Source organism: Lagopus leucura, unplaced genomic scaffold, assembly GCF_019238085.1.
Source record: "Lagopus leucura isolate 7727_CA_CO unplaced genomic scaffold, USGS_WTPT01 109-26_obj-0_obj, whole genome shotgun sequence".
Classification (NCBI taxonomy): Eukaryota; Metazoa; Chordata; class Aves; order Galliformes; family Phasianidae; genus Lagopus; species Lagopus leucura.
The window spans coordinates 4310-29653 of NW_024965092.1; the positions used below are offsets into that span (position 1 = coordinate 4310).

At 60.3% G+C, this 25344-nt stretch overlaps 1 protein-coding gene across 4 annotated transcripts; it reads left to right on the top strand.

The window, feature by feature from the left end:
* Window positions 1-291: 291 nt before the first annotated feature.
* DNMT3A (DNA methyltransferase 3 alpha) lies at window positions 292-22250 on the top strand. 4 transcript variants are annotated; one of them, XM_042892387.1, is made up of 22 exons: window positions 292-422; window positions 3479-3583; window positions 9047-9386; window positions 11256-11302; window positions 11692-11838; window positions 16410-16622; window positions 16720-16878; window positions 16956-17063; window positions 17294-17450; window positions 17532-17681; window positions 17950-17994; window positions 18262-18341; window positions 18427-18539; window positions 18733-18916; window positions 19003-19087; window positions 19764-19909; window positions 20022-20112; window positions 20410-20558; window positions 20647-20732; window positions 21065-21134; window positions 21262-21380; window positions 21832-22250. In XM_042892387.1, the coding sequence occupies exons 1-22, from the start codon at window positions 354-356 to the stop codon at window positions 21971-21973; spliced, it is 2805 nt and encodes a 934-aa protein (XP_042748321.1). In that variant the 5' UTR covers window positions 292-353; the 3' UTR covers window positions 21974-22250. The 4 variants fall into 4 exon arrangements, with proteins under 4 accessions (XP_042748321.1, XP_042748320.1, XP_042748322.1 ...); XM_042892386.1 differs by lacking the exon at window positions 292-422 and adding an exon at window positions 3240-3329; XM_042892388.1 differs by lacking the exon at window positions 292-422 and adding an exon at window positions 3240-3329 and having other exon boundaries at window positions 9047-9317.
* Window positions 22251-25344: the final 3094 nt, after the last annotated feature.

Below are 25344 nucleotides of genomic sequence, written 5' to 3' on the forward strand. Positions count from 1 at the left end.
TGCATCCTGCACCCCACACACCCCACTCTGTGCATCCCACACCCCACACCGTGCATCCTGCAACACCCCACACTGTGCACCCCACGTACCGGGGCGCAGGCAGGGCGCTGCACAGCCGAGTCAAGGCTGTGCCATGTTAATCATTGCCACGCTCGGGGGCGCGGCGGGGGGCTGGGGGACGCTGCTCCCCCCTCACCCCATCCCTTTGAATCCCACAGGGACCCACACAGGGGCTGGCTGACCCCTCCCGGAGCCCTCCTCGGAGCCGGAGCGCAGCGGCGGCGGTGGTGGTGGTGGCAGCGGGGCGCCTCGCGGTGCCAAGCCCCCCCCCTCCGAGTCCCCCCCTCAGCACCATGCCCTCCAGCGGAGCCATTGACGCCAGCAGCCCCGCGCCGGACCGCGAGGTGCATGACACGCACAAGGTACAGCTCTGTTTTGGGACTGGGGGGACCCCATAGCTGCGCTCCCCCCAGAGCGCGGTGGCAGCAGGGAGTTGGGAGCGAGGCTGAGCTGCGTGGGGATTAGTGGGGATTGAGCTATTTCTGGCGGTGCGGGCAGTGGGGAGGGGGCATCGCGCCGGCTGCTGCTGTGAGAACACAGGGTGACCCCTGCCATGGGGCGGGGTTGGGGGTATGGAGTGGGAAAGGGTGTCCCCCACCGTGGATCACGGTGACAACCCAATGGCTGTCCCCATCCCCACGTGGCACGCACAGCCCCTGACCCCAGTGGCAGTCCTGGGCTGCCCTGCACCAGCCTCTTTGTGTCCTTATGACGTGAGGGCAAACCCAAAGCCAAGTGCCTGCTCTCTTTACCAGAAGGCATCACCCTTTCCTTGGGGAGGATTGTCCCCGGCGCGCAGGGGACACGGCATGGCCCGGTCACAGCGTGGGGACCGGGGACGCTGCCAGCTGGATGCCAGCCTGCCATGAGCAGCACGGGGACGGGGTCATGAGGGTTTCTCCGGGCCTTGTCAGTCCCTGTGCCCATCAGCTGGGGGCTGCTTCAGTGCAGGATGTGGCACAGGGGGCACACTGGGGTCTCTGTCCCCTTCTGGGACATATATGGTGTGGTGCTCCATGGCACGTGCCTTGCTGTGCCCACAGCTATCTCTCATCCCATAGGGATGGCAGAGGTGCAACAGGATGCTGTCTCACGAGCTGGACCCCACAGTGCCAGTGCCCAGGGCCCCAATGTCTGGGATCCTAGCAGGGTCCCACTGCCTGGGGTGCAGAGCCTGAGGTCCTGGTGCCTGGAGTCCCAGTGGGGTCCCATTGTTTGAGTTCCTGGTACCTGGGGTCCTGTGCCCAGGGTCCCTGCGCCCGTTGCCAGAGCCTGGTGTATGGTGCTTGGAGCTTCAGTGCTTCTGGTCCTGGTCTGGACATCACTTCACCACATTGTCCCAGCCTGACCCCACTGGGACGTGTCATTACGCACTGAGTCACCCCTGCAGAAGGGACATATGCTCCCTTCACTGTGGGTCACACCAATGACAACAGCTCAGCACAGGGGTCCCAGCACCCAGCCCTATGCCCACAGCCCTGCTGCAGTCAGGAGTAAGGACCCAGCATCGGGTGCGGCGCCGGCACTGCGTCATGCAGCAGCAGCAGCAGCAGCTCACAGCTCGCAGCTCTCCCCTTGGAGGTGGTTTCCCTCTGGGTTGTTGCTTGGCAGCAGTGGTGCTGCAGGGACGCGCCAGGCTCTTTGGCGAGCCCCAGGGAGCAGAGACACGGGGTGATTTATGGGGAGGTGACTCAGCACCCAGCAAGGGGCTACAACATTGTCGGAGGGGGCTTGGAACTGTGGCTGCAGCCCTGTGCTTGTTTCCCTGCGCCACATTTTGGGGGTTCCTGGTGCTATGCCCCAGCTCCGCACTGCAGGGAGGTGCTGAGCCCCATGGAGGTGCTCTGAGGGGTGCACATGGGGAGCATCGCTCTGCAAAGTGCCCCCTGCTCCATCCTGCCTGTGGGATGCGTGTGGGTGCAGCACAGCCTGGGGCTCAGTTTGGGGATTGCAGAGAGCCCCAGGGGCTGCATGGAGCTCCAGGGACTGCATGGAGTTCTGAGGGCTGCATGGAGCTCCAGAGGTTTGTGTGTAGCTCCGGGAGTTACATGGAGCTCCAGGGGTTGCATGGAGCTCTGGGGTTATGTGGAGCTCTGGGGGTTGTGTGGAGCTCTAGGCATCCCAGAATGTCCCCTAGCTCTCCAGTGCACTCCAATGCCGCACCGCCTCCTCCCCATGCTGCACAGCCCTCGTGGTCCCACATCACACCATGCCAAGCCATGACACGCTGTGGCCCTGAGACCAGTGCCCTCAGGGCCACCAAGTCACCCTGAGCCGTGTCATGCCATGCTATGCCAAGTGACCTTGAGCCACGACATGCTGTGCCACACTGTGCCCCGGACATCAGCGCCTCCAGGGCTACCATGTCACCGCAAGCCTTGCCACGCTATCCCAAGCCATGCCAAGCTCTGGACCTGAGACCAGTGCCCCCAGGACCACCCCAGTCAAGACATGGGGGGAATCGCAGCAGTGCTTGGAGTAGGGGAGGCACAGAGACCCCCTCCTCAAGCACCATGGGGCATTTGAGGCCAGCATGGTGCCAGCACGCCCTCTGCCAGTGTGGGGAGAGCTGGCAGCACATCTGCAGACCCCTCCTCCCAAACACCCACCCAAAACCGGGGGCCTCGCAGAAGCCAAACGCCGGTGCCATAAGGCTGTGCCGTGCCCCTGCTTCCCAGCCTTGGTTTCCTGGGCCACGTCCCCCCTTGCACCACCACCCCAGGAGCACAGCACCCCCAACCCCCCACTCTCTCCCCACAGGCCAGACCCACGCTGGCTGTGGCTGCCAGGCCCAGCGCTGTCTGCCTGCCAGCTCCCGTCCCCTCCCCGGCCTCTCCCTCGCCGCCCCCCCGCCGGCCTCCCCGCCTTCCCCGCTCCCCCCTCCGCGGCCTCTTCCTGCCTTGGGCCTCTGCTGCCGCCACCACCGCGATCTTCTGGGGCTCAGGTGGAGCGCTCCCCGACGCCGTAGGCCTCGGCTGTAGGCTCAGCCCTTCTGCCCGGAGTCCTGGAGCCGGTCCCGTCCCCACTGTGGGGCGAGCGGCACTGAGGGGGCCCAGCCCTGCAGGGGGGGGGGGACATGGAGGTGTAGGCCCCAGCCCTGTGTTTGGGGCACGGAGTTGCAGGCCCCGGCTCCGTGGGGTGCGCGAAGCCGTAGGCCTCAGCCCCACGCGCGGTGGTGGCAGTGTGGCGTCGCCATGGCAACCGCAGGCTTCAGGCCTTGCAGTAGGCCGCGCTCGGCCTCGGAGCCCCCCAGAGTGTGGGGATTTGGGGTGAGTGCCCACAGCCACCTGTCCTGTGGAAATGGGGAGTGTGGGTCGGTGTGGGGTGCCACCCCGCTGCTTCACGGGTGTCAAGGGGGAGCCGTGCCTAGGCTGTGGCCCCATAACTGCCATAACCACGCTATGTCTCCATCCCACAGGGGGAAGAGGAGCAGGAGGAGCACCCGAGCAAGGAGGAGAAGCAGGAGCCAGGGACACCCATGAGGAAGGCCGGGCGGCCTGGGCGAAAACGCAAACACGCCCAGGTGAGCAGTGGGGCCCAGTGGGACAGCCATCCCCAAAGTCCCCTTTCCCTGGCTCTACCAAGCAGGAACTGCAGCCCACTGACACCCCAAAAGAGGATATCCCTGCTCTGCTGGTGGTGGAAATGGCTCCCCAGTGGAGTAGCCCCAGAGCTGCTGGCACAGGGCATGGCACAGGGAAATGGTTCCCCCGAGCAGCAGCTCCAGTGCTGCTGGCTCAGGGCATGGCACAGGGAAATGGTTCCCTCAAGGAGCAGCTCCGGTGCTGCTGGCACAGGGTATGGACAGGGAAATGGTTCCCCCAGGCAGCAGCCCCAGTGCTACTGGCACAGGGCATGGCACAGGAAAGCACAAACCCTGGTGTGGCACTAGCTCTGGGGACATGGCATTTGACTTTGGGCACTGTTTTTAGCAAAGCTTTCAGTGGTGGTGGATTCATCCTCCTGGCACGGGGGCACATGGTGACAGTGGGGACGGTGTTGAGCAAGAGGGAACCCCCAGCAGCATTGGCCATTGCCAAAATTGGACACATAGCCACAGTCAGACATGTTGGCACCATCTTCTCCATGGGACACCAAAAACTTTTTTGCAGAAGTTTGTGGCTGCATTAAGCATTGGCGCTGTCTGCTCCGTGGGACACCAAGCAGCCTTTTTTTGCAGAAGTTGCAGCTGAAACAAGGGTTAATTCTGCAGAAGTTTGGCTGCAGTAAGGGTTAATTCTGCATTTGGACATGTTTCGGTGGGACAAGGACACTGCAGCGGTGGCATTATGTGATGGGATGGCACTGGGATGAGGGGACACTGGTGATGAGGGGAGCAGCCATGGGTCACAGTGGGGTTATAAATACAGTGGGATGGGAGGTGAGCACGGAGGGCGGGAGCTATTTCGATGCTAGAACAATGCTGGCACAAGAACAAGTGGGGAGAAGTTATCCAGGAATGGAGCAAGCTGGGAAGCCTGGAGGGCTCTGACCCTTTGAAGGGCAGCTCTGAGGTCCCTATGTTGGGGCTGGAATGCAGTGGTGGCAGCAGTGGCACTTCCTGGTGCTGGAGGGGGCACAGAGAAGTGTGACCCCCATCCTACCTGGGCACCATGTACTGCGCTTCCCCTGTGCCACCAGGTGCAGGAGGGACAGGACCCAGGTGGAAAAGAGGACACGTGGCATGGGGACACCAGGAGTGTGCCACCAAGGGCTTGTGCTGCAGAGGTGGCAGCTCTGTCCTCTCAGCATGGGGACACATGGAGACACTGGGGACCCATGGGGCAAGGAGCTCTTCTCTCCAGCCCCAGGGTTCGGAGGGGATGTGGGCGCAGATATGGGGACCCCCAGGTGGGGAGGGGGCGGGCAGCCCTCTGGCGCGGCTGTAACAGGACCATTTGTTTTTCCAGGTGTTCCAAGGTATGTATCCTGAGGGGTGACGTCAGCCAGGTGAGCAGGGCCCAGGGTAGGGCGGCTCTGCCCCTGCACCTGGGGACCCTGCGGGGACGAGGAGCTGCAGGGTGTTGGTGGCAGCACCATGCCACGCCATGCTGAGCTGTGCCATGCCAAGTCACCTCGAGCCATGCCATGCCAAGCTGTGCCATGCCATGGCCCTGAGACCAGTACGCCCAGGGCCAACAAGTCACCACGAGCCGTGCCGTGCCATGCCAAGTCACCTTAAGCCATGCTGTGCCATGCCAAGTCGTGCCAAGCTGTGGCCCTGAGGCCACCCCCAGCCAGTGACCTCGCAGTTGGTGCCGTGCACGGCAGTGGTCCTCCCCTGTGCCGCTTTGCCACAATGGAGCAGGCAGGAGCCCAGCACCATCCTGGTCATGGTGCACCCTGGTCCCCCCTGGGGGCACACAGCTGTGGAGCAGAGTCCTTGGCGGGGGCCCTGCAGGGAGGGGAGCGCGGAAAAAGGCAGCGCTTGTTCCCAGAGCCGGCAGCGCAGAGGAAGAGGGTGGGTGGGAAGGAAGGCAGCAGCAGGCGAGCCAGGCCTTCCCCTGGGACAGGGATGGGCGCCAGGGTGGATTCACAGCTCCTTCCCCTGTCGGTGTGCGAGGGATGGATATGCAAGGGACAGATGTCGTGCAAGGGAGGCCATCCTGCAAGACACTGCAGTTGTGCAAGGGAGGTTGTGTAAAGGCCATCGTGCAAGGGAAGGTAACTGTGTAAGGGAGGACATCATGCAAGGCAGCTCAGCATGCAGCAGAGAGCTTTCTTGCAAGGGAGGTTGTCACACAAGTAAGGTTGTCAAGCAAGGGGCATCATTCTGCAAGGGACAGATGTCGTGCAAGGCAGCCCAGTGTGCAGTGGAGAGCTGTTGTGCAAGAGAAGTTGTCGTGCAAGGCAGGCCATCGTGCACGGGGACGCAGAGCACTTCCCACACCCACCCCAGCTTCCTGGCATTGTCCACCCGCCCCACACAGCCCGCAGAGCCCCTGCCAGTGCCGTGCCGTGCCGGGGGCGATTGGCGCGTGGTGACGCCGCTATCCTGCAGCGGGGGCGGCCGGGGGGCAGCCTTCAGCTTTCCGCCAGCACTGTGGGCACGGGGAGAGGCCACCAGGGAGGTGGTAGCGCGCGTGTCCTTGGCGCACAGCGTGACACTGTCCCCAGGAGAGCGGGGGGCGCGGGGCTGCGCGCTGCCAGCGGGACGGCGTTGGGTGCAGACGAGGGTGGCGTTGGGTGCCGACGGGATGAAGCCGGGGCTCGGTGCCCCACATCCCCGTGCCGCGGTTGGGTTGGCACTGCCGGACCCCCATCCGTCACCCAACGTCCCTCCCCTCTCCAGCCCCGTTCCTCCCCCCGTGCGTCGCGTCCCCTCCTTCCCGGCCCCGTGCGCAGCTGCTGCCCGCCTGCCCCGGCCTTCCCCAGCCGCCAGCGGAGGAAGTGAGCGCGGTCGGGCGAGCAGGAAGCGCCGTGGGGACACTGCAGCAGCACCGGGCGGAGACGGCCCCATAAGGGCTCCGGGGTCTGCGCGCCCACCCGCGGGGGATGCGCCATGGTAAGCGGCAGCGGGACCCCCCCCGGCACGCCCGGAGAGGGGGCTTCTGCGGATGAGCGGGCGAGCGGATGGGAAAATGTGGCGAGCGGAGCGGGGCAGAGGGTCCTCCAGCACCCGGTGGCCCCGACGGTGCCCGCGGGTCGAGGCTGGGACGGATCGCTTTCCCCCTCCGCGGACCCCCACTCACGCCGAGCCCCGCTGGCAGCGCGGCGGTCGCTGGCTCCGTGCCACCGTACGGTGCATCCTGGGACGTGTAGTTTGCGGGAGACGGGGGAGGGAGCGCACGGGGGACGGCCGGGCATCTGGGTTTCGGGCCGTCCCGTGGCACTGGGGTTACGGCATTGACGGTGCGCTGAGCTGGGGGGGCCGAGCCCGGCGCACCGCCGCGATGGCGCGGTGACGCAGCCGCACTTTCACTCTCCTTCGCCACGGAAACCGCCGAGCCGGGCATGGCCCTTTCGCTCTGACTGTCACCGTGGCCACTTCGGACCCCTGCAGCCCCGCTCGCCGACTGTGCGCCGTGCTGTGCGCCGCCTGGTGTGCGCACACACCCCGCTGCAGGTGTTGGTGCTGTCACCTCGACACTGGCAAGCAGGTGTTGCACTCAGCACCAGCAGACAGGCACATAAACCCTGCTGGAGATGTTGGTGCTGTCACCCCGACACTGGCACGTGTTGCACGCTCTGGTCATGCCTGCTTAGCATGACACACATGTGCAGATCGGGTTGTTGCAGGGTTCTGCCTGTCCTGTGTGCACGCACACGTATGAACACCCACACACAGACGTCACGGGCGGTTTCAGACTATCATGCACACACACGCACAGTTGTCACACGTCCTGTTGTCACATGCTCTGTCTCTTCCTGTCACATGCACACACACACACACCACAGTCACTGTCTCTGCCTGTCACACACACAAGCGTGCCCCTGATTCCACCTGTCTCTTGCACAAGCACACACGCTGCTGTCACCGACCCCACTGTGACAGTCCAGAGGGTCCTGGCAGCACCCAGCTGGGCAGGATGCTGTCCCCTGTGCTCAGGTTGTCCTCACTTGTCCTGGGACTGGGACTGGGGGTGCCATCCTGGTCCTGAGGGCACCAGTGCACTGTGTCCTTGTCCTGAGGGGACCATAGAATCATAGAATCATAGAATGGCCTGGGTTGAAAAGGAATACAATGCTCATCCAGTTTCAACCCCCCTGCTGTGTGCTGGGCCGCCAACCAGCAGACCAGGCTGCCCAGAGCCACATCCAGCCTGGCCTTGAATGCCTCCAGGGATGGGGCATCCACAGCCTCCTTCTGTTGCAGTGCCTCACCACCCTCTGTGACCATATCCATGTATTGTGGTCCTGAGGGTGCCATGTCTGTGTGTCCTGAGGGTGTCATGTCCATGTGTTGTCATTATGAGGGTACAGTATCCATGTATTGAGATCCCAGGGGTGCCATCTCCATGTGTTATAGTTCTACAGGTGTCATATCCATGTGGCCAGAATGGTTCTCATGGTGCCAGGTCTGTGCTTTCTGGTCCAGGGGATATCATGATGGGATTTACTGCTCATCAAGGTGTTGTGGCTGTGTGTCAGTGTTCTGAGGTTGCCATGACAGGGGGACCTGGTCCTCAGGGTGTCATGGCAGCATACTGAGGTCCCCATGATGTCACATCCTTTTCTCTTTGTTCTGGGGGTGTTGTGGTAGCATGGGTGAATGGCTGTAGGGCGTTGTGGAATAGTGCCTATAGAGTGTTGTGGGCTGATAGCTGTAAGGAGCTCAGCACCACACAGTGGGATGGGGGAAGAGGAAAGGAAGAGTAAAAGCAAGAAATCCCATGAGTCAGTTAGAAATTGTTTAACAAACGGAGGAGATGTGGAAAAGAAGAGAAAGAAAACGAAAGATGCAAAGATGCTCACCCACCACCTCCCACAGGTACCCAACCTGTTCCTGAGCACAGGGATGGCTGACTCCTAAACCCCATGTCCTGGACTATGTGGTGTCACCTCCATGCATCCTGGTCTTGGTGGTGCCATGTCCATGAGTCCTGGACTTTGTGGTACACCTGATCTTCACGGTGTGCTTCTCCTGATGGTTCCATGGCGCCCTGTCATTGTTCTGAAGGCTCCATATTGGTGTGTCCTTCACCTGATGGTTCCACGGCAGCATCTGCTGGTCCTGGGGGTGCCATGTTGGTGTTTCCTGGTCCTAAAGTTTCCATGATAGCATGTGTAGGTCCTGAGGGTGCCATGGTTCTGACTATGTCGTGTCCATGTGTCCTTGTCCTCATGGTCCCCTGTCAGCCCCTTCCAGCCTCATGCAGGAGCTGGGACTTGGTGTATTTTTTGGCACGGTCAACTTTTTGCTCCCAAATGGTCACTGCAGTGCCTCATGTCTTCAGGCACAGCATCCAGGGCACGGGGACCTCAGCCCTCAGACAGGTGGAGGCATCCCTGTGCCATCACCGATCCTTTCCCTTCTGTTTTGCAGGTGGAAAGCAGTGACACACCCAAAGACACGGCAGCCGTCCCCAAGTGCCCCCCTCCCTGCCCAGAGGCCAGTCCTGCCGAGCCACTGCCCAACGGGGACCTGGAGACGGACGGAGCCCAGTGGAAGGGCACGGAGGAGGGCGGCACGAGCCCCAAAAGCGGGCGCCCCGAGGAGGACGAGACGGAGAGCCTGGCAGATGGAGAGACGGGCCGGGCGCTGGAGAATGGCCGCTGCACCCCCAAGGAGGGCCTGGACGCCCCGGCCGATGAGGGTGAGCTGGCCCCTTCCGACCCCCAGAAGAAACGCGGGAGGAGGAAACTCCTGGAGGCCACAGAGAAAAGTAAGATCTGAGCGTTCAGGGGCACCCACTGCGCCCCCGGGCACCCCCGGCCTTTGCCCATCCTGCTGGGGTACGGGCGGCAGCACCAGAGGAGGAAGAGGAGGAGGAAGAAGGGCTCTGTGCCTCGTGGGAGGGAAAGGGGCAGGAGGGTTAGAGGGACATCCTCCTGCATGCGCCCACGCGTGTGCTGTCCTTGTGCTGCTTTGCATGGCAGTCCCGCATGTGCCATGGAGGTGTTGTGCATGGTGCACCTGTGGGATGTGGTGCTGGGGTCCCTAAGCTGGTGCCCGCACCCTTGGTGCTGGTGGGAGGCAAGTGGATGGGGCACACCTGGGCATGGGGACACCAAGGCCAGGGGGTCTTCTTGGGGATCTCACAACGAGCCGGGATGTGGGGCTGGGCACTCTGAGTGACATGGGGATGGAGGAGGAGGTGAAGATCAAGGTGGAGATGAGCAAGATGGAGGTGAAGGTGGAGACAGAGATGCAGGTGGAGATGAGCAAGATGGGGATGGAGATGGAGATGGGATGGAGATGGGGATGGGGGTGGAAATGGAGGTGGAAGTGGAGGTAGAGATGGATATGAGGATGGAAATAGAAATGGAGCTGAGCGAGATGAGGATAGGGATGAAGATGAGAATGGAAATGGAGATGGAAGTGGAGGTAAAGATGGGGTTGAGGATGGAGGTGGAGATAAACGGAGATGAATGGAGATGAGCAAGATGGGATGGAGATGAGTGAGCTGGAGAAGGGGCTCAGTGAGATGGGGATGGAGATCAGCAAAATGGAGATGGGAATGAGCAAGATGGGGATGGAGATGAGCGAAATGGGTGCAGAGATAAGCGAAGGGGGTGGAGATGACTGGGATAGGGATGGAGAGTAATGGAGATGGGGATGGAGATGGAAGTGGGGTGCGGATGGAGGGGAGTGATGGGGGGAGATATGAGGGAGATGGAAATGGAGGTGATTAAGGTGGGGATGGAGATAAAGATGGAAGTGGGGTGTGGATGGAGGGGAGTGATGGGGATGGAGATGAACAAGATGAGAATGAGCAAGGTGGGGATGAACCAGATTGGGAAGGGGCTGAGCGAGATGGAGATGAGTGAGCCATCCACACACAGGCCAGGGAAGCTACCTGCATCCCCCGCTGAGCCTGCAGGCTGCTCCGGAGGCACGGAGCCGCGCAGTCCCTCGCTGCACCTGGCTGCAGGGCCAGCCTGTGACTCACCCTCTGCAGGGAGTGGGGTGGCTGCCAGCGGCTGCGCTCGGGTTTCACCTCCCTGCCGGGGGCTCATATTCCTCCGCCCTTTCCCCTCAGCATTAAAGAGCCCTTTCATACCCTGCGGCCCGAGCTCTGCAGTGAAAAGCCCACCGCACTGCACCCTCCATGCCACCCCGTGCTGGCGCTTGCTCTGTCCCCGTGCTGAGGATGCAGGCCTGTGGGGACTTCGCTTCAGTCGGTCCCCGGGCCTCAGTTTCCCCACAAGCGATCCCCGATCCCGTGCCTCAGTTTCCCCACCCGCAGCCCCACCACCTGCAGGCAGGATGAGCGAGCTGGGCGCGCAGCTCCGAGGACCCACAGGGACGCGGTGCCTGATGCCCAGCCGGTGTCACTGCTTCCCCCTCCCCGCAGCCGCGTCACCCGGCGGTTTTGCAGCCCCAGAAACAGTGGGGTTATTTTTAGCTGCTTTCCCGGCAGCGGCTCTGCGCGTACCTGCAGCTCTGTGTGAGGGGCTGAGAGCGCAGGAAACCGCCCGGCCCTACTTCCCCTGCACGCCCGGGGCCCCCCCTACAGCCAGAGCTGCCCCCCAGCCCTGCCCGCGTCCCACCCCATGGCACGGCACTGATGGCTGCTTTGCTCTGTGTGCAGGCAAGGAGGAGAAGGAGGAAAACAACTTCGACAGCCTGAAAATGGAGGCAAGTGTGTGTGCACGTAACTGCGCGTGTGCTTCCATGTGTGCTTCCGTGGGTGTGCTGGTGATGTGCATAGCTGTGTGCGCATGAGTGCCCGTAGATGTGAGCATGCACGTGTGTGTGTGTGTGCATCTGCATGTGTGTGTGTACACCTGCATGTGTGCACACAGCTGTGAGTGTGCGCATCTGTGGGCACGTAAGTGTGAGCACAAGTGTGTGCAGCCCTTTGTGCGTCTGCGTGTGTGCAGAGCTGTGAGTGCACACGTGTGAGTGTGTGCCACATGGAATGTTTGCACGGGTGTGTGTGAGTGTGCTCACGGGGGGGGGGGGGGCGGGGGTGGTGATGGTGCTGCAGCCCCGATCTCCCTCCTGACCCCACTCTCTCCCCACAGGGCTCCCGTGGGCGGCTGCGGGGTGGGCTGGGCTGGGAGTCGAGCCTGCGGCAGCGCCCCATGCAGCGGCACACCTTCCAGGCAGGGGACCCTTACTACATCAGCAAGAGGAAGCGCGACGAGTGGCTGGCACGCTGGAAGAGAGAGGTGAGGACTTGGTGACAGACAGGTGACACCAGCCTTGGGGACACCGGGATGGTGCCGTGGTATGGGTGCAGGGGCCATGCCGTGGCTCTCCAGGGACCAGAGTGGGGCCTGGGGACGGTGGAGATGGAGCATGGCCTTGATGTCCCCATGGGGCACAGTGGCACAGGGCACAGCTGGCATGGCCACGATGTCCCCGCGTCCCTGCGTCCCCATGGGGCACAGCTGGAACAGCCTTGGTGTCCCCACAGGCACAGCAAGGTCAGGCCATGGCTGATTCCTCTGTGGGTGACCTGGAGGGGTTTTGGCCCCTTTGCACTGTGAGGACACTGGTGGCAGTGCCACCCCGTGCTCTCTGTCCTGTGTGGGACTTGGCACAGTCCCAGTGCAGTTCTTGCACCAAGCATCACATTCCCAGCGCACCGTTCTCTCGCCAAATAAACGCGGATTCAGGTCAGCCAGCAGCACTCAGCGGCCAAAAATAATTGGGGAAAAATACTTTAAAAAAAAAAAAGCAAAATACATCTTTTCAGCAGTTCCTCTTTCTCAAACAATGCCGATTTTGGCCACGCGTAATCCCTTTATTTTTCTAACGAGATGAAGTGTTTTCTTTTCATTACGGGGAGAAAGGCTGAGCCACACTCAGTGTGCTTCCCATGGGTCTCACAGCCTGGCTGCCAGTTGTTACCTGGTGCTGGTGGCAGCAAGGACAGGAGGTGCCCGTGGCAAAGGGGTCAGTGTCCCCTCCCAGCTGCACCCCATGAGGTTTGCTTGTTGTGGGGTGTGGAGAGCGCAGGGGTGGGGACCACAGCTCCCTGACATTGATGTGCCGTGGTAACACCGTGCTGGCTGTGAGATGGGATGGACAGAACAAGGATGGGGGTACGGGAGGAGATGGAGATGACATGGGGATGGCCATGGAGATGTCAGCGGTGATGGGACAGGGATAGCACAGAGGTGGAGACACAGTGAGATGGGGATAGGATAGGACAAAGGAACGGGTGAGACATGGCAATAGGATGGGGATGGAGTGAGTTGGATTGGCTTTGGATGGGATGGGGATAAGACGGAGATGGGGCAGGGATGGGATGGGGTGGGAGGAGGATGGGCATGGCGATGGCAATGGAGATAAGAGATGATGATGGCAGTGGCTGTGGTAAGAGGATGGGGTTGGGGTAAGTCGTGTTGTGTTGGGTTTGATTGGGATGGGATGGCAATGGAGGTAGTGATTATGTTGGCAATAGCAATGGCAATGGTAATAAGGATGTGAGAGGATGGGACAGCTTGGGATGAGATGGGGACGGATGTCTGTGACCTGAGGGCAGGAAAGCCTGATCACCAATCTGCCAATCGCAGGGATGTGCCAATCTCTGCTTATCTCTGCATTAATAGTCAGCAGATGGGACATTTCCTCCCTCTCCTGCCCTGCTCCTTCCCAGGACAAAGGAGAACAGCCCCGAGCAGAATTAGCTGTGTGCTCACCCCCACCGGAGCTTTTCTTGGGTGCTTTTTGTGTCACTCCTGGATCCTGGGGTCCCCCCACCCAAGCATGGGCAGTGCAGATCCTCTCACTATACTGCATGCCTGATTGCCCACGTTCTGTTGGGTTTCTTGGGTGTTGTGCAGTATCAAGTGACTTTTCCCAAGAGAGTCCCTGCGCCTTGTGGGTCCCCTGCTAGCAGTGTCCATGAGCATCTCTGTGCCACAGGGGTCCTCATGCCATGGGGTGCGCATGCCGTGGAATTTCCATGCCATGGGGATCTCAATGCCATGGGAGTCCTTGTGCCATAGGGATCCTTGTGCAATATACCATAAGGATCCCTGTGCCACAGGAGTCCCCATGCTATGGGGGTCCCTGTGCCATGAGATTCCCCATGCTGTGGAGTCCTCGTGCCGTAGAATTTCTGTGCTGTGGGGATTCCAGTGCCATGGGGGTTCCTGTGTCATAGTGGTCTCTGCGCAGTGGGGTTCCTTGTGCCATGGAATTCTCATGCCACGGGGGTCCTTGTGCTGTGATGTCCCTATGCCATGGAATTCCTATGCCATGGAGGTCCTTGTGCCATGGTGTCCCCATGCCATGTGGATCCCTGTAATGTCTCCATGCTATGGGGTTCCCATGCCATGAAGTCTCCTGACGTAGAATTTCTGTGTTGTGGGGATCCCAGTGCCATAGGCATCTCTGCGCCACAGTGTCTCTGTGCAGCGGAATTCTCATGCCATGAGGATTCCAATGTCATGGGGTCCCTTTGCCATTGGGGTCCCCTTACCATGGAATTCCTGTGCTGAGGGGATCTCAAGAGTTCCAGACGCCTGGGCAGGGTGGGGGTAGCAAACGACGGGCGACGGGGATGGGGACAGGACCGAGGGCCCTGCTACCACCCCCACCCCGTCCCCTTCTGCCCTCATTGCATTGCCCGGGGCCCACGGCCATTCCTTTTGTCCCCTCCATCTGCAACACAAAGGGGCCTTGAGTGACTCAGCCCTTCGCTGGGGACACTGGGGGGTGGGCACTGGGCTGGGTGCTGGCACCCCGAGCGCATCGCCTCAGTCCGATCCCAGAGCCGTGCCGCCTCCATCTCCGCGCTTATCCCTCATCCGAAGGCTCGGCTCCTTGCAGCATGGCACGGTGCCGCATGGCCAAGCCTATCCCCGGCAGTGCCACCACCAAGCGCACGCTACGACCGCGCCGCGACCCCCCTGGCACGCAGAGACGGCGCGGCCGCAGCATGGCCATGGGGCTCAGGAGTGGGATCGTGTGGGAGCAGGCATGGACGGGGAACGGGCACTCGTGGGGGTGGGCGCGTGGAGATGGGTGTGTGAGGAAGGGGACGCTGTGGGAGTGGGCACGGATGGGAACTGGAGAGTGGGGGTGGCACGCGTGGTAGTGGGAACGTGGCGGTGGCACTCGTGGGAGTGGGCATGGGTGGCAGTGGGTGCACGTGGCACAGCTCTGTGGGTGCACGGCATGGCGGGTGCTGCCAGTGCGGGGTTCTCTGCCCCGGTGGGACGCTGGTGTGGGTTCGGAGCTCGGGGTGCCGGGGCTGTGTCAGCTCTGGGGGTTCCCACACCTTGGGACAGGTGGTGGAAGCCCATGGGATGCAGTTTGGGGTGTCCGGTTTTGCTTTGGAGCGCTGCTCAGTTGGATGCCTTTGGGGACACCCGGCTTCTTGGAGACAGTCGGGGGACATGTGGCCTTCGGAAGATAGGCTTCGGGGTGTTTGGGAGATGTACTCTGGGGTGATGCTCAGCTGGATGCAGTGGGGACACGCAGGGGACGTTTGTGTGTCTGGTGAGACTCCGAGGCGCCCGGAGTTATTCCGGGGTGCCGCTGAGGTGGGTGCATCTGGGGACACGCGGCTTTCCGGGGACACGCGTGGGACAGCCGACCCCCCCCGTGCCACCCCACGCCCGGGGTGCAGAGCCGTCCGCCTTTGTCCACGAAAGGAGCGCAGCGCCGGGACAAAGGGCAGCGCTCCGGGCCGGGCCGGGCCGGGCCGAGCCGTGCGGGGGGGGCGGGCCGAGCCGGGTGCCCCGCAGCCAACCAGCCGGGCCGATTGGGACCATGTGACCCGGAGTTCCCAGACAAAGAACCGCCGGCCGTGCCCCCGGCTCGGCACGGCTCGGCTCGGCTCGGCTGGGTTCGGTCCGGCCGCAGCGTTCAGCCCGCATGGGTAGGTGGGCGCGTGGGGTGGGCGCGGGGGTGGCACGGCTCAGCTTGGCGCGGCTCGGACCGGTTCGATTGAGTTTGGCACGGTTTGGATTGAACCCCGCGTGGTGTCATTTGGCACAGGTTGGACTGGTCCGGGCCGGCTCGGCAGAGTTTGGCGTGGGTTGGCCAGGTCGGCGTTGTTCGGCGTGTTTTAATACAGTCTGGTCCATCTCAAGCTGAGTTTGGCACGGTTTGGTCCATCCTGGTCCAACTTGGCTGAGTTTAACGTGGCTTGGCTTGGGTCTGGTCCAATTTGGCTGAGTTTGGCACGGTGTGGTCCAGCTTAGTGGATTTTGTCACAGTTTGGCACTATCCAGTGCAACTTGGCTGAGTTTCACACCGTTTGGTCCAGTTCTGCCGAGTTTGGCACACTGCAGTCCAACTTCTCTGAGTCCAACAAACCTCTGGCATGGCTTGGCCCAGGTCTGGTCCAGCTCAGCTGAGTTTGGCACAGCTTGGCCAGGTATTGGGGGCAGTGCAGGGAGAAACTGAGGGATGGGAACAAGGGGGAGCCGCTTGTGGCGCATGGCACAGCCCCCAAGGGTTGGGGTGCTGGGGGGCAGCCGTGCCCAAGGAGTGGGGATGGGATGGAGGTGAGCATGGGGTGGAATGAGGATGCAGTGTGATGTCGATGAGGATGGGATGGGATGAAGATGCAGTGGGATGGGATGCGATGAGGTGAGGATGTGGTAAGGTGAGGACCAAATGCAGTGGGATGGCATGGGGATGCTATGGGATGGAACGCAATGGGGCTGAGTGGAGCTGCAGTGGGATGGGATACGATGGGATGAGATTGAAGTGGGATACAGATGCAGTGGGATGGGATGAGGCTTCCTGAACTGCCCTGACGCCTCTCTTCCACCAGGCGGAGAAGAAGGCAAAAGTGATCGCCGTGATGAACGTGGTGGAGGAGACGCCGCGGGCCGAGCCGCAGAAGGAGGAGGAGGCCAGCCCCCCTGCCTCACAGCAGCCCACCGACCCTGCTTCGCCCAATGTGGCCACCACGCCTGAGCCTGTGGTGGCCGACGCCGTCGACAAGAACACATCCAAGTCAGCCGACGACGAGCCTGAGTACGAGGTGAGCACATCCCATGCCAACAGCACTGTGCGGGACCAGGGCCGACTCGAGGACAGCCCTGATGCCGTCCCTTCCTTGTGTCCCTCCCTATCCCCAGGACGGTCGGGGCTTCGGTATCGGTGAGCTGGTGTGGGGCAAGCTGCGCGGCTTCTCCTGGTGGCCGGGGCGCATCGTGTCCTGGTGGATGACGGGACGCAGCCGGGCAGCTGAGGGCACCCGCTGGGTGATGTGGTTTGGGGACGGCAAGTTCTCAGTGGTGAGTGGCACCCCTGCTCCGTGCACACCGACCTTGGCGTGTCCCTGTTTGGGTGATGGCCACGTCGCCTCCCGCAGGTCTGCGTGGAGAAGCTCCTGCCCCTCAGCTCCTTCTCCAGCGCCTTCCACCAGGCCACCTACAACAAACAGCCCATGTACCGCAAAGCCATCTACGAGGTGCTGCAGGTGAGCACTGGTGGCACTGGGAGGGGACATCAGAGACATGGCACTGCTGAGGGCATTGGCACTCGGTGCTGGAGCAGTTGGGGGCCAGCATCTGTGTGGAGTGACAGCCGGAGGGGACACGAGGATGTGGCACTGCTGAGGATGTGACACTCAGTCAGTGCACGCGTTTCTGGGGGTTGGCACCAGGAAGGGACACAGAAGGTGACGCAGTGCCGGGTGCTCCCATGCAGGTGGCAAGCAGCAGAGCAGGGAAGATCTTCCCGGCGTGCCCCGAGAATGATGAGACTGACACCTCCAAGGTAGTGGAGATCCAGAACAAGCAGATGATCGAGTGGGCGCTGGGCGGCTTCCAGCCCTCTGGCCCCAAGGGCCTGGAGCCCCCTGAGGGTGAGCGGTGGGACAGGCATGGGGACAGGTGGTCTGTCTTCATCCATGCTAGCTGCTCACAGCCCCCCCATTGCCTCACAGAGGAGCGCAACCCCTACAAAGAAGTTTACACAGAGATGTGGGTCGAGCCAGAAGCTGCTGCCTATGCGCCACCCCCACCCGCCAAAAAGCCCCGGAAAAGCACAACAGAGAAACCCAAGGTCAAGGAGATCATCGATGAGCGCACCCGAGGTACCCACAGCCACACAGGGTCTGCAATGGGCTGCACTGTGGGGCTGCCCCATGTCTGTGGGGCTGACCATGATGGGGTGCCCACAGAATGTCCATAATGGAGAACCCCTGCTGAAGTGCCCATAGTGGGGTGCTTATAGTGGGGTGTCCATGATGGAGTGCCCATAATGGGGTCCCTTCATCCTGGGGTCCCCTCAAGCAGGGCTAGGAGCACAGAGGGGTTCCTCTCTAAGCCCCAACCCTAAGCTGGGCACCTCTTCCCTCACAGAGCGGCTTGTCTACGAGGTGCGGCAGAAATGCAGAAACATCGAAGGTGAGCAGTGCACACAGCCTCCAACATCTCCTGACAGCAGTGGGGCTGGGGGGACCCTGAATGGGGCCTCCAGCCCATGGTCAGGGGGGTCTTTGGGGCACCACTCCCCCCCCCCCCCCCAGGGCTGTCATCTCCAGGTCCTTGGGGTTCTCCAGCATGGGCATGGCTGAGCTTTGGTGAGAAGTGAGGTGGTCCCATTGGGCACTGGGGGTGCTGGGGTGGGGGGGCTCTGGTTTACTGCCCCCCCATCCCTGTGTGCCACCCCAGATATCTGCATCTCCTGCGGGAGCCTCAATGTCACCCTGGAGCACCCTTTGTTTATCGGGGGAATGTGCCAAAACTGCAAGGTATGTGCAGAGAGGTGGGGGTCTCAAGCCCCACATGGGGCTATGGGGTCGGGAGTCCACACTGACTCTGTGCCCCCATCCCCAGAACTGCTTTCTGGAGTGTGCGTACCAATACGACGACGACGGATACCAGTCCTACTGCACCATCTGCTGTGGTGGGCGCGAGGTGCTCATGTGCGGCAACAACAACTGCTGCAGGTGGGGGGAGCAGCTGGGGAGTGCTTCTGTGGGGCTGGAGGGACCCCACAAAGTGTGGGAGCTTGCAGTGGGAAGGGGTTGTCCAATAGGGATGAAATGGAGGAGATGATGGCACACGTGGACTCTCGCCAATGCAGTGTGCATGGGTGGCACTGGGACCCCCACCCTGACGTGTCCCCCCCACCCCACCCAGGTGTTTCTGCGTGGAGTGCGTGGACCTGTTGGTGGGGCCAGGGGCTGCACAGGCGGCCATCAAGGAGGACCCCTGGAACTGTTACATGTGCGGCCATAAGGGTGTCTATGGGCTCCTGCGGCGGCGTGAAGATTGGCCATCGCGCCTCCAGATGTTCTTCGCCAACAACCACGACCAGGAGTTTGTGAGTGCCCCCCATCACCCTATAGACCCCCCCATCCCGTGGCCTTGCTGCCCCAGCCTCATATCCCTATGCCCCATTGCTTGTAGGATCCGCCGAAGGTGTACCCGCCTGTCCCCGCTGAGAAGAGGAAACCCATCCGCGTGCTGTCGCTGTTTGATGGCATTGCCACCGGTGGGTCTGTGGGGCTGGGGGCAGCTGGATGGTGGCACCCACCCCTTGGGAGATGGGATGGGGTGGGGAGGAATGGAGCATAATGGGCTGAGTTAGGATGGGACATAATGTCATGGGTTGGAATGGGACTGAACAGAGCAGAATGGGATGGGGAAGTGATGTGGGATGGGATGTGATGGGGTGAGACAGAATGAGACATAAGGGAGCAAGTAAGATGAGTCTGGATGGGATGGGGTGGGATGTAATGGGATGTGACTGAACATAATGGGATGGGATAAAGTAGGATCAGACAGGATGGGATGAGACTGGATGTAACATAATGGGATGGGACATGATGGAACGTGGTGGGATGGGACATTATGGCCTGGGCTGGGACATAATGGGATGAAATGGGACGGAATGGAATGCAACGTGGTGAGTTGGGATGGGTGTGGATAGAATATAATGGGATGGGACATGATGGGATGGGGATGGGATGGAATTGGATGGGACATAACGTGACAGGACAGGATGGGACAGAATGGAACATATTGGTGTGGAACAAGGAATTGACATGGGATGGGACAGAATGGAATGGAATGGGGCGGTGGGAAGGGATGGGGCAGGACCCATGGGACAGGGAGGTAGGCTGAGACCCCCGTCCTGCTGCTCACCAACCTGGCCTCGCTGCCCACAGGCCTGCTGGTGCTGAAGGACCTGGGCATCCAGGTGGACCGCTACATTGCCTCTGAGGTGTGCGAGGACTCCATCACCGTGGGCATGGTGAGGCACCAAGGCAAGATCATGTACGTCGGCGACGTCCGAAATGTCACCCAGAAACATGTACGTCCCTTCCAACACAGTACAGACCCCAGGTCCACGCCCCCATCCCACTGTCCCATGGCATCCCCACATTGTGGGGCATCTGCAGCTCACCGCATGCTTCCTCCCCCAGATACAGGAGTGGGGCCCCTTCGACCTGGTAATCGGGGGCAGCCCTTGCAATGACCTCTCTATAGTGAACCCAGCCAGGAAGGGGCTGTACGGTAAGGCTATGTCCTCTCTGCATCCCCTCAGCATGTCCCCTCAGTGCATCACCATCTCTACATCCCCTTGCCATGTCTCCTCACCTCATGTCCCCTCACTGTGTCCCTTGCTGCATCCCCTTATTGTGTCCTCTCATCACGTCCCTTCACCGTGTCCCTTTGCTGTGTCCTCTTTGCATTTCTATGCCATTTCCCTGTTAGTATGTCTCCATCAGTGTCCCCCTTGCAGTGTACCCTCGCCACATCCCCCTGTCACTCCCCTCGACCCCTCTGCTGACACCATTCTCTCCTGCCCAGAGGGCACTGGGCGCCTCTTCTTTGAGTTCTACCGCCTCCTGCATGAAGCACGGCCCAAGGAGGGTGACGACCGACCCTTCTTCTGGCTCTTTGAGAACGTGGTGGCCATGGGGGTCAGCGACAAAAGGGACATCTCACGCTTCCTCGAGGTCGGTGCCTCCCCACGTCCCCATCCAGTGGGGCACCCTGGGCCCTGCAGAGCCCCTGGTGACCCCTGGCCTCTCTGTGTTCTGCCAGTCCAACCCCGTCATGATTGATGCCAAAGAGGTGTCTGCGGCACACCGGGCACGGTACTTCTGGGGTAACCTTCCCGGTATGAACAGGTTGGTGAGAGCCCCCAAACCCTCTGTGTGTGTTTGTGTGGGGCTGCCCACAGGGCTTGAACCCAGTGCTGGGTGGCTCTGCAGCCCCTTGGATTCCCCAAAATCCCCGTGGGCAATGGGTACTGATGCTCCTCACATGACTGCAGCCATCCCCTACAAAGTCGTTCTCAGGTTACACCACATGGGGACCCAACAAAGTCTTCCTAGAAAGCCACCACATGGGGATATGGGGTGTGGGCACATGGGAACCCAACAAACTCTTTTGGGAAGCCACCATGTGAGAATGTGGAGACATACTACTGCCACCCCATTCCAACCTCTGTCCTTCCCAGGCCGCTGGCGTCCACGGTCAATGACAAGCTGGAACTCCAGGAGTGCCTGGAGCACGGCAGGATAGCCAAGGTCAGCCCATGGGGATCACAGGGTCTTTGCCACATCTCCCGGGGGTTTTGGTGCCTGGCTGTGCCCTTGGGGATGGCACTGCCCTTGGATGTCGCACCCAGTGACAATGAGCCTGTACCTCTTGCAGTTCAGCAAAGTGAGAACCATCACCACTCGCTCCAACTCCATCAAGCAGGGCAAAGACCAGCACTTCCCCGTCTTCATGAATGAGAAGGAAGACATCCTGTGGTGCACAGAGATGGAGAGGTACTGTGGGCAGGGGGGGGTGGAGGGGGAGACAGCTCCATGTGCCGAGCCTCCATGGCAGAGCTCTGCACTACTGAGCCTCTGGGGCACTGTTCTGCACACTGAGCCTCCGTGGTGCAGTTCCACATGCCGAACATCCACAGCATGTACCAACTCTTCATGGCGCAGCTCCACGTGCCAAGTTGAGCCTCTGTGGCACAAGTGTCGTGTGGCGTGCCATGCCGTGCCTCCGTGGTGCAGTTCTGCACCAAAGCTGTGACTCTGCAACGCAGCTCCACGTCCCAGGTGCATCCACAACACAGGCCAAACCTCTGTGGCGCAGTTCTGCATGGTGATGCTCCACGAGCGCAGCTCTGCGTGACAGGGCTCCATGGCACAGCTCCACGGCACGTGGGACCTCCACCTCTGCCCCGCTGTCACCCAGCTGACCCCGTGTCCCCCTGTCCCACAGGGTGTTCGGCTTCCCGGTGCACTACACGGACGTGTCCAACATGAGCCGCCTGGCCCGGCAGAGACTGCTCGGCAGATCCTGGAGCGTGCCGGTGATCCGCCACCTCTTTGCACCCCTCAAGGAGTACTTCGCCTGCGTTTAGGAGAGCCGGACGGGGACTGTGCCACGGAGCGCGTCAGAACCGAACCATCCATGCCAAGAGAAGAGAAAACGCGGAGCGAGAGAAGAGCCAGCACCCAGCAGAGAGACGGGAGCACGGCGCGGCGGCCGCCGGCACGCGCCTCCCCGAGCGCAGGGCTCGGGGCCTCCCCATCCCCAACGATCAGCTTTCAGCCTATTTAAAACCAGGTTTTAAAACCAAAATAATATATATATTAAAAAAAAATCAATCAATCAATCGCACCAGGACAAAAAAAAAAAGAAAACAAAAGGAAAAATTATTAAAAAAAAAAAAAAAAACAACCCACAAAACAGAAGAAAAAAAAAAAACCAAAAAAAAAAAAACCAGGCAAAAATAAGATATGGATAAAACGCGACATGGGAAATCAAAACGTGGAAATAAAGAAAAGGAAAAGCAAAATATGAAAATAAAAAAAACAGAAGGAAAAAACAAAACATGGAAGAACGCCAAATTATGGAAAAACACAATGTGGAAAGAAAAGAAAATACAGAAAAAAAACCAAAATGCGGAAAAACAGAAGATGGAAAAACAAAAGATGGAAATAAAATGTGGGAAAAAAACAAAGGGAACAAAAAAAAATGGAATAACAAAACAAGGAAAAAAGAAAATGTGGGAAATGCAAAATATGGAAAAACAAAACGTGGGGAAAAAAAACCAATGTGGAAAAAAACAAAACTCAGCAAACCGAAATATGGAAAAAAAAAAAAAAAAAGCAAAAAGGAAGAAAAAAAACAAAGCAAGGAAAAAAGTAAAAAGCAAACCGAAAAAAAAAAAAAAAAAAAAAGGAAAAAAACAAAACGAAATGAAAACACGACCAACCAAAACGGTTTTTAATTTTTTTTCGGGGTAACCCTTTCCGTTTTCCGCTCTTTTCTGGCTGGGTTTTTCCGTTCGTTGGGTCCCTGCTGCTCGGAGCCGCGGCGCCCGCGCCTCCCTCCCTCCTTGCCAGCAGCACCGCGCGCGGTGACACGGAGCAGAAGCACCGGCGGGGACGCGGCGGACACGCGCACGCCACACTCACACCTTTTCTACAATATTTTGGGTGCCTACCACACAGGAAACCTTGAAGAAAGCAAATCCTAGAAGCCGCTGTTACCTCTTGTTTACAGTTTATATATATATGATAGATATGAGATATAGATATATATATATATAAAAGGTACTGTTACTACTGTACAACCCGACTTCATAATGGTGCTTTTAAACAGCGGGGGGAGTCGAGACATCAGCTTCCACGTTGCCTTACGCGCCGCGCCTTTCCGGAGCCGCGTGGAGGGGGCCGGCGGGGCCGGGGGGGAGCCCCCACCCCGACTCATGCAATAACCTTTTTCTGTCCCAAAAGGAAGCGGCGCCGTCCCGCCCGACGTACTGGTGCTGTTCTGCGTACGTGGCCCCGAGCGGGCAGAGGTTTTGGCGCGGAGGCGGTGCCGGAGCGGTGCTCGGACCCTGGTGCTAACGCTGGGTTGGGACGGGGCTGGAGCCCACCCCGTGCCGGTGTAATTTTGGAGCGATGGGTTCCAGCGGTCCCTTTGGTGGGCACCACGGTGCATCCACGGTGCACCTGTGGCAGCGGCAGCTGCAGGAAGGGCGCAGGGCGGCCGGTGCTGTGCTGAGCGTGGGGATGCTGCGGTGGCGTGATGGTGGTGGCGACCGTCGTGGTCGTCATGGTGATGGTCACAGTGGCGGAAAAGATGGCGGTCATGGTCTTGGTGGCAGTCGTGGTCATGGTGACGGTGATGGTCTTGATCGTGGTTATGGTCACAGTGACAGGCGTGATGACAGAGACAGTGATGGTCACGGTCTTGGTGGTGATCATGGTCATGGTGACAGGGATAGTCGTGGCCATGATCATGGTGATGGTCGCAGTGACGGTCATGGTGACGGAGATGGTGACATTCATGGTGGCGGTCATGGTGTTGGTGGCGGTCATGGTTATGGCGATGGTCGTGGTGATGATGGTCGTGGTGACAATAACGGTCACAGTGCTGGTCATGCTGATGGCGGTGGTCCTGATGACAAAGTGACGGTCACGGTCACAGTTGTGGTCATAGTGACAGTCATCGTGTCAGTGACAGTCAAGGCGGTGGTCGTGGTGGTCATGGCGATAACGATGGTCATGGTGATGGTCGTGGACTTGGTGATGGGTCATGGTAACAGTGACGATGACGGTGATAGTCATGGTCATTGTCATGATCATGCTGATGGCCATGGTCATCATGACAGTTGTGATGGTCATGGTGACGGTGACTGTGACAGTCGTGATGATAGTGACAATGATGGTCGTGGTGACAGTCACGGTGGCAGTGACAGTGGCGAGGATGACACCCTGGTGGCAAAGTTCCAGAGCTGGGTGCATTCAGCAGTGCTGCGGTGCGGATGGTGCTCAGCGCTCGGGGTTCAGCTGCAGTGCACGGGGGGAGCGCAGGGACTGGTGCTAAGGCACGGGGGGGCCCCGTTGCCGTCTCTTCCTGTAACTGTGAAAGGGGGGGTCCCGTGCGCAGGATGGGGGCCAGGACACCCCCAGCCCCCCCGTGCCACCACCGCCGCCGGCAGCTCGGTGCAGGGTGCTGGCTAATGCGCAGCGAGCCAGCCGGCGGTGTTGCGGGGTGCTTGGAGAGGTGCTCGGGGCACGGGGTCCCCATGGTGCTAGGAGGGGGCCGAGCCGTGGGGCTGGGGCAGTGCTGTGGGTCCTGAGTGGTGCTGGGTGCAGGGCCTGCACGGTGCGTGCTGCAGCATGGCTGCAAAGCCCTCATGGCCCTGCAGTGCTAGCTGCAAGTCCTGCAACTCTGGGTGCAAGTCCTGCACCGTTCTGCAATGGTGGGTGCAAATCCTGAAGCACCAAATGCAAACCCTGCACGGCCCTGCATCACAGGGTGCAAACCTTGCGTGGCCCTGTAAGCACTGTTTGTCCATCCTGCATCATACTGCAGCACCAGATGCAAGCTGTGCATGGCCCTGCAACATAGGGTGCCAATTTTGCAGCGCTGATTGCAGGTCTTGAGCAGCCCTGCAGCACCAGATGCAAACCTGGCATAGCCTGGCAGCATGGAGTGCAAACTTTGCATGGTGCTGCAGTGCTGTTTGCTGGTGGTGCGTGGTCCTGCAACACTAGATGCAGAGCAGTGCATAGCCCTGCAGCACAGGTTGCAAGCCCTGCATGTCCCAGCAGCAGAGGGTGCACACTTTGCACAGCACTGCTTGCAGGTCGTGCATGGCGCTGCAACACCCGATGCAAGCTGTGCACGGCCCTGCAGCATACGGTGCAAACTTTGCAGGTCCTGCACAGCCCTGCAGCACCAGAGCAAGCGACGCACGGCCCTGCAGCATGCGTT

Coding starts and splice junctions, on each gene's coding strand:
- DNMT3A (XM_042892386.1), top strand. CDS start 3,255: ATGGCAACCGCAGGCTTCAGGCCTTGCAGTAGGCCGCGCTCGGCCTCG. Junction 16,623..16,719: donor ACGACGAGCCTGAGTACGAG/GTGAGCACATCC, acceptor CCCTATCCCCAG/GACGGTCGGGGCTTCGGTAT. Junction 20,559..20,646: donor ACATCTCACGCTTCCTCGAG/GTCGGTGCCTCC, acceptor GTGTTCTGCCAG/TCCAACCCCGTCATGATTGA.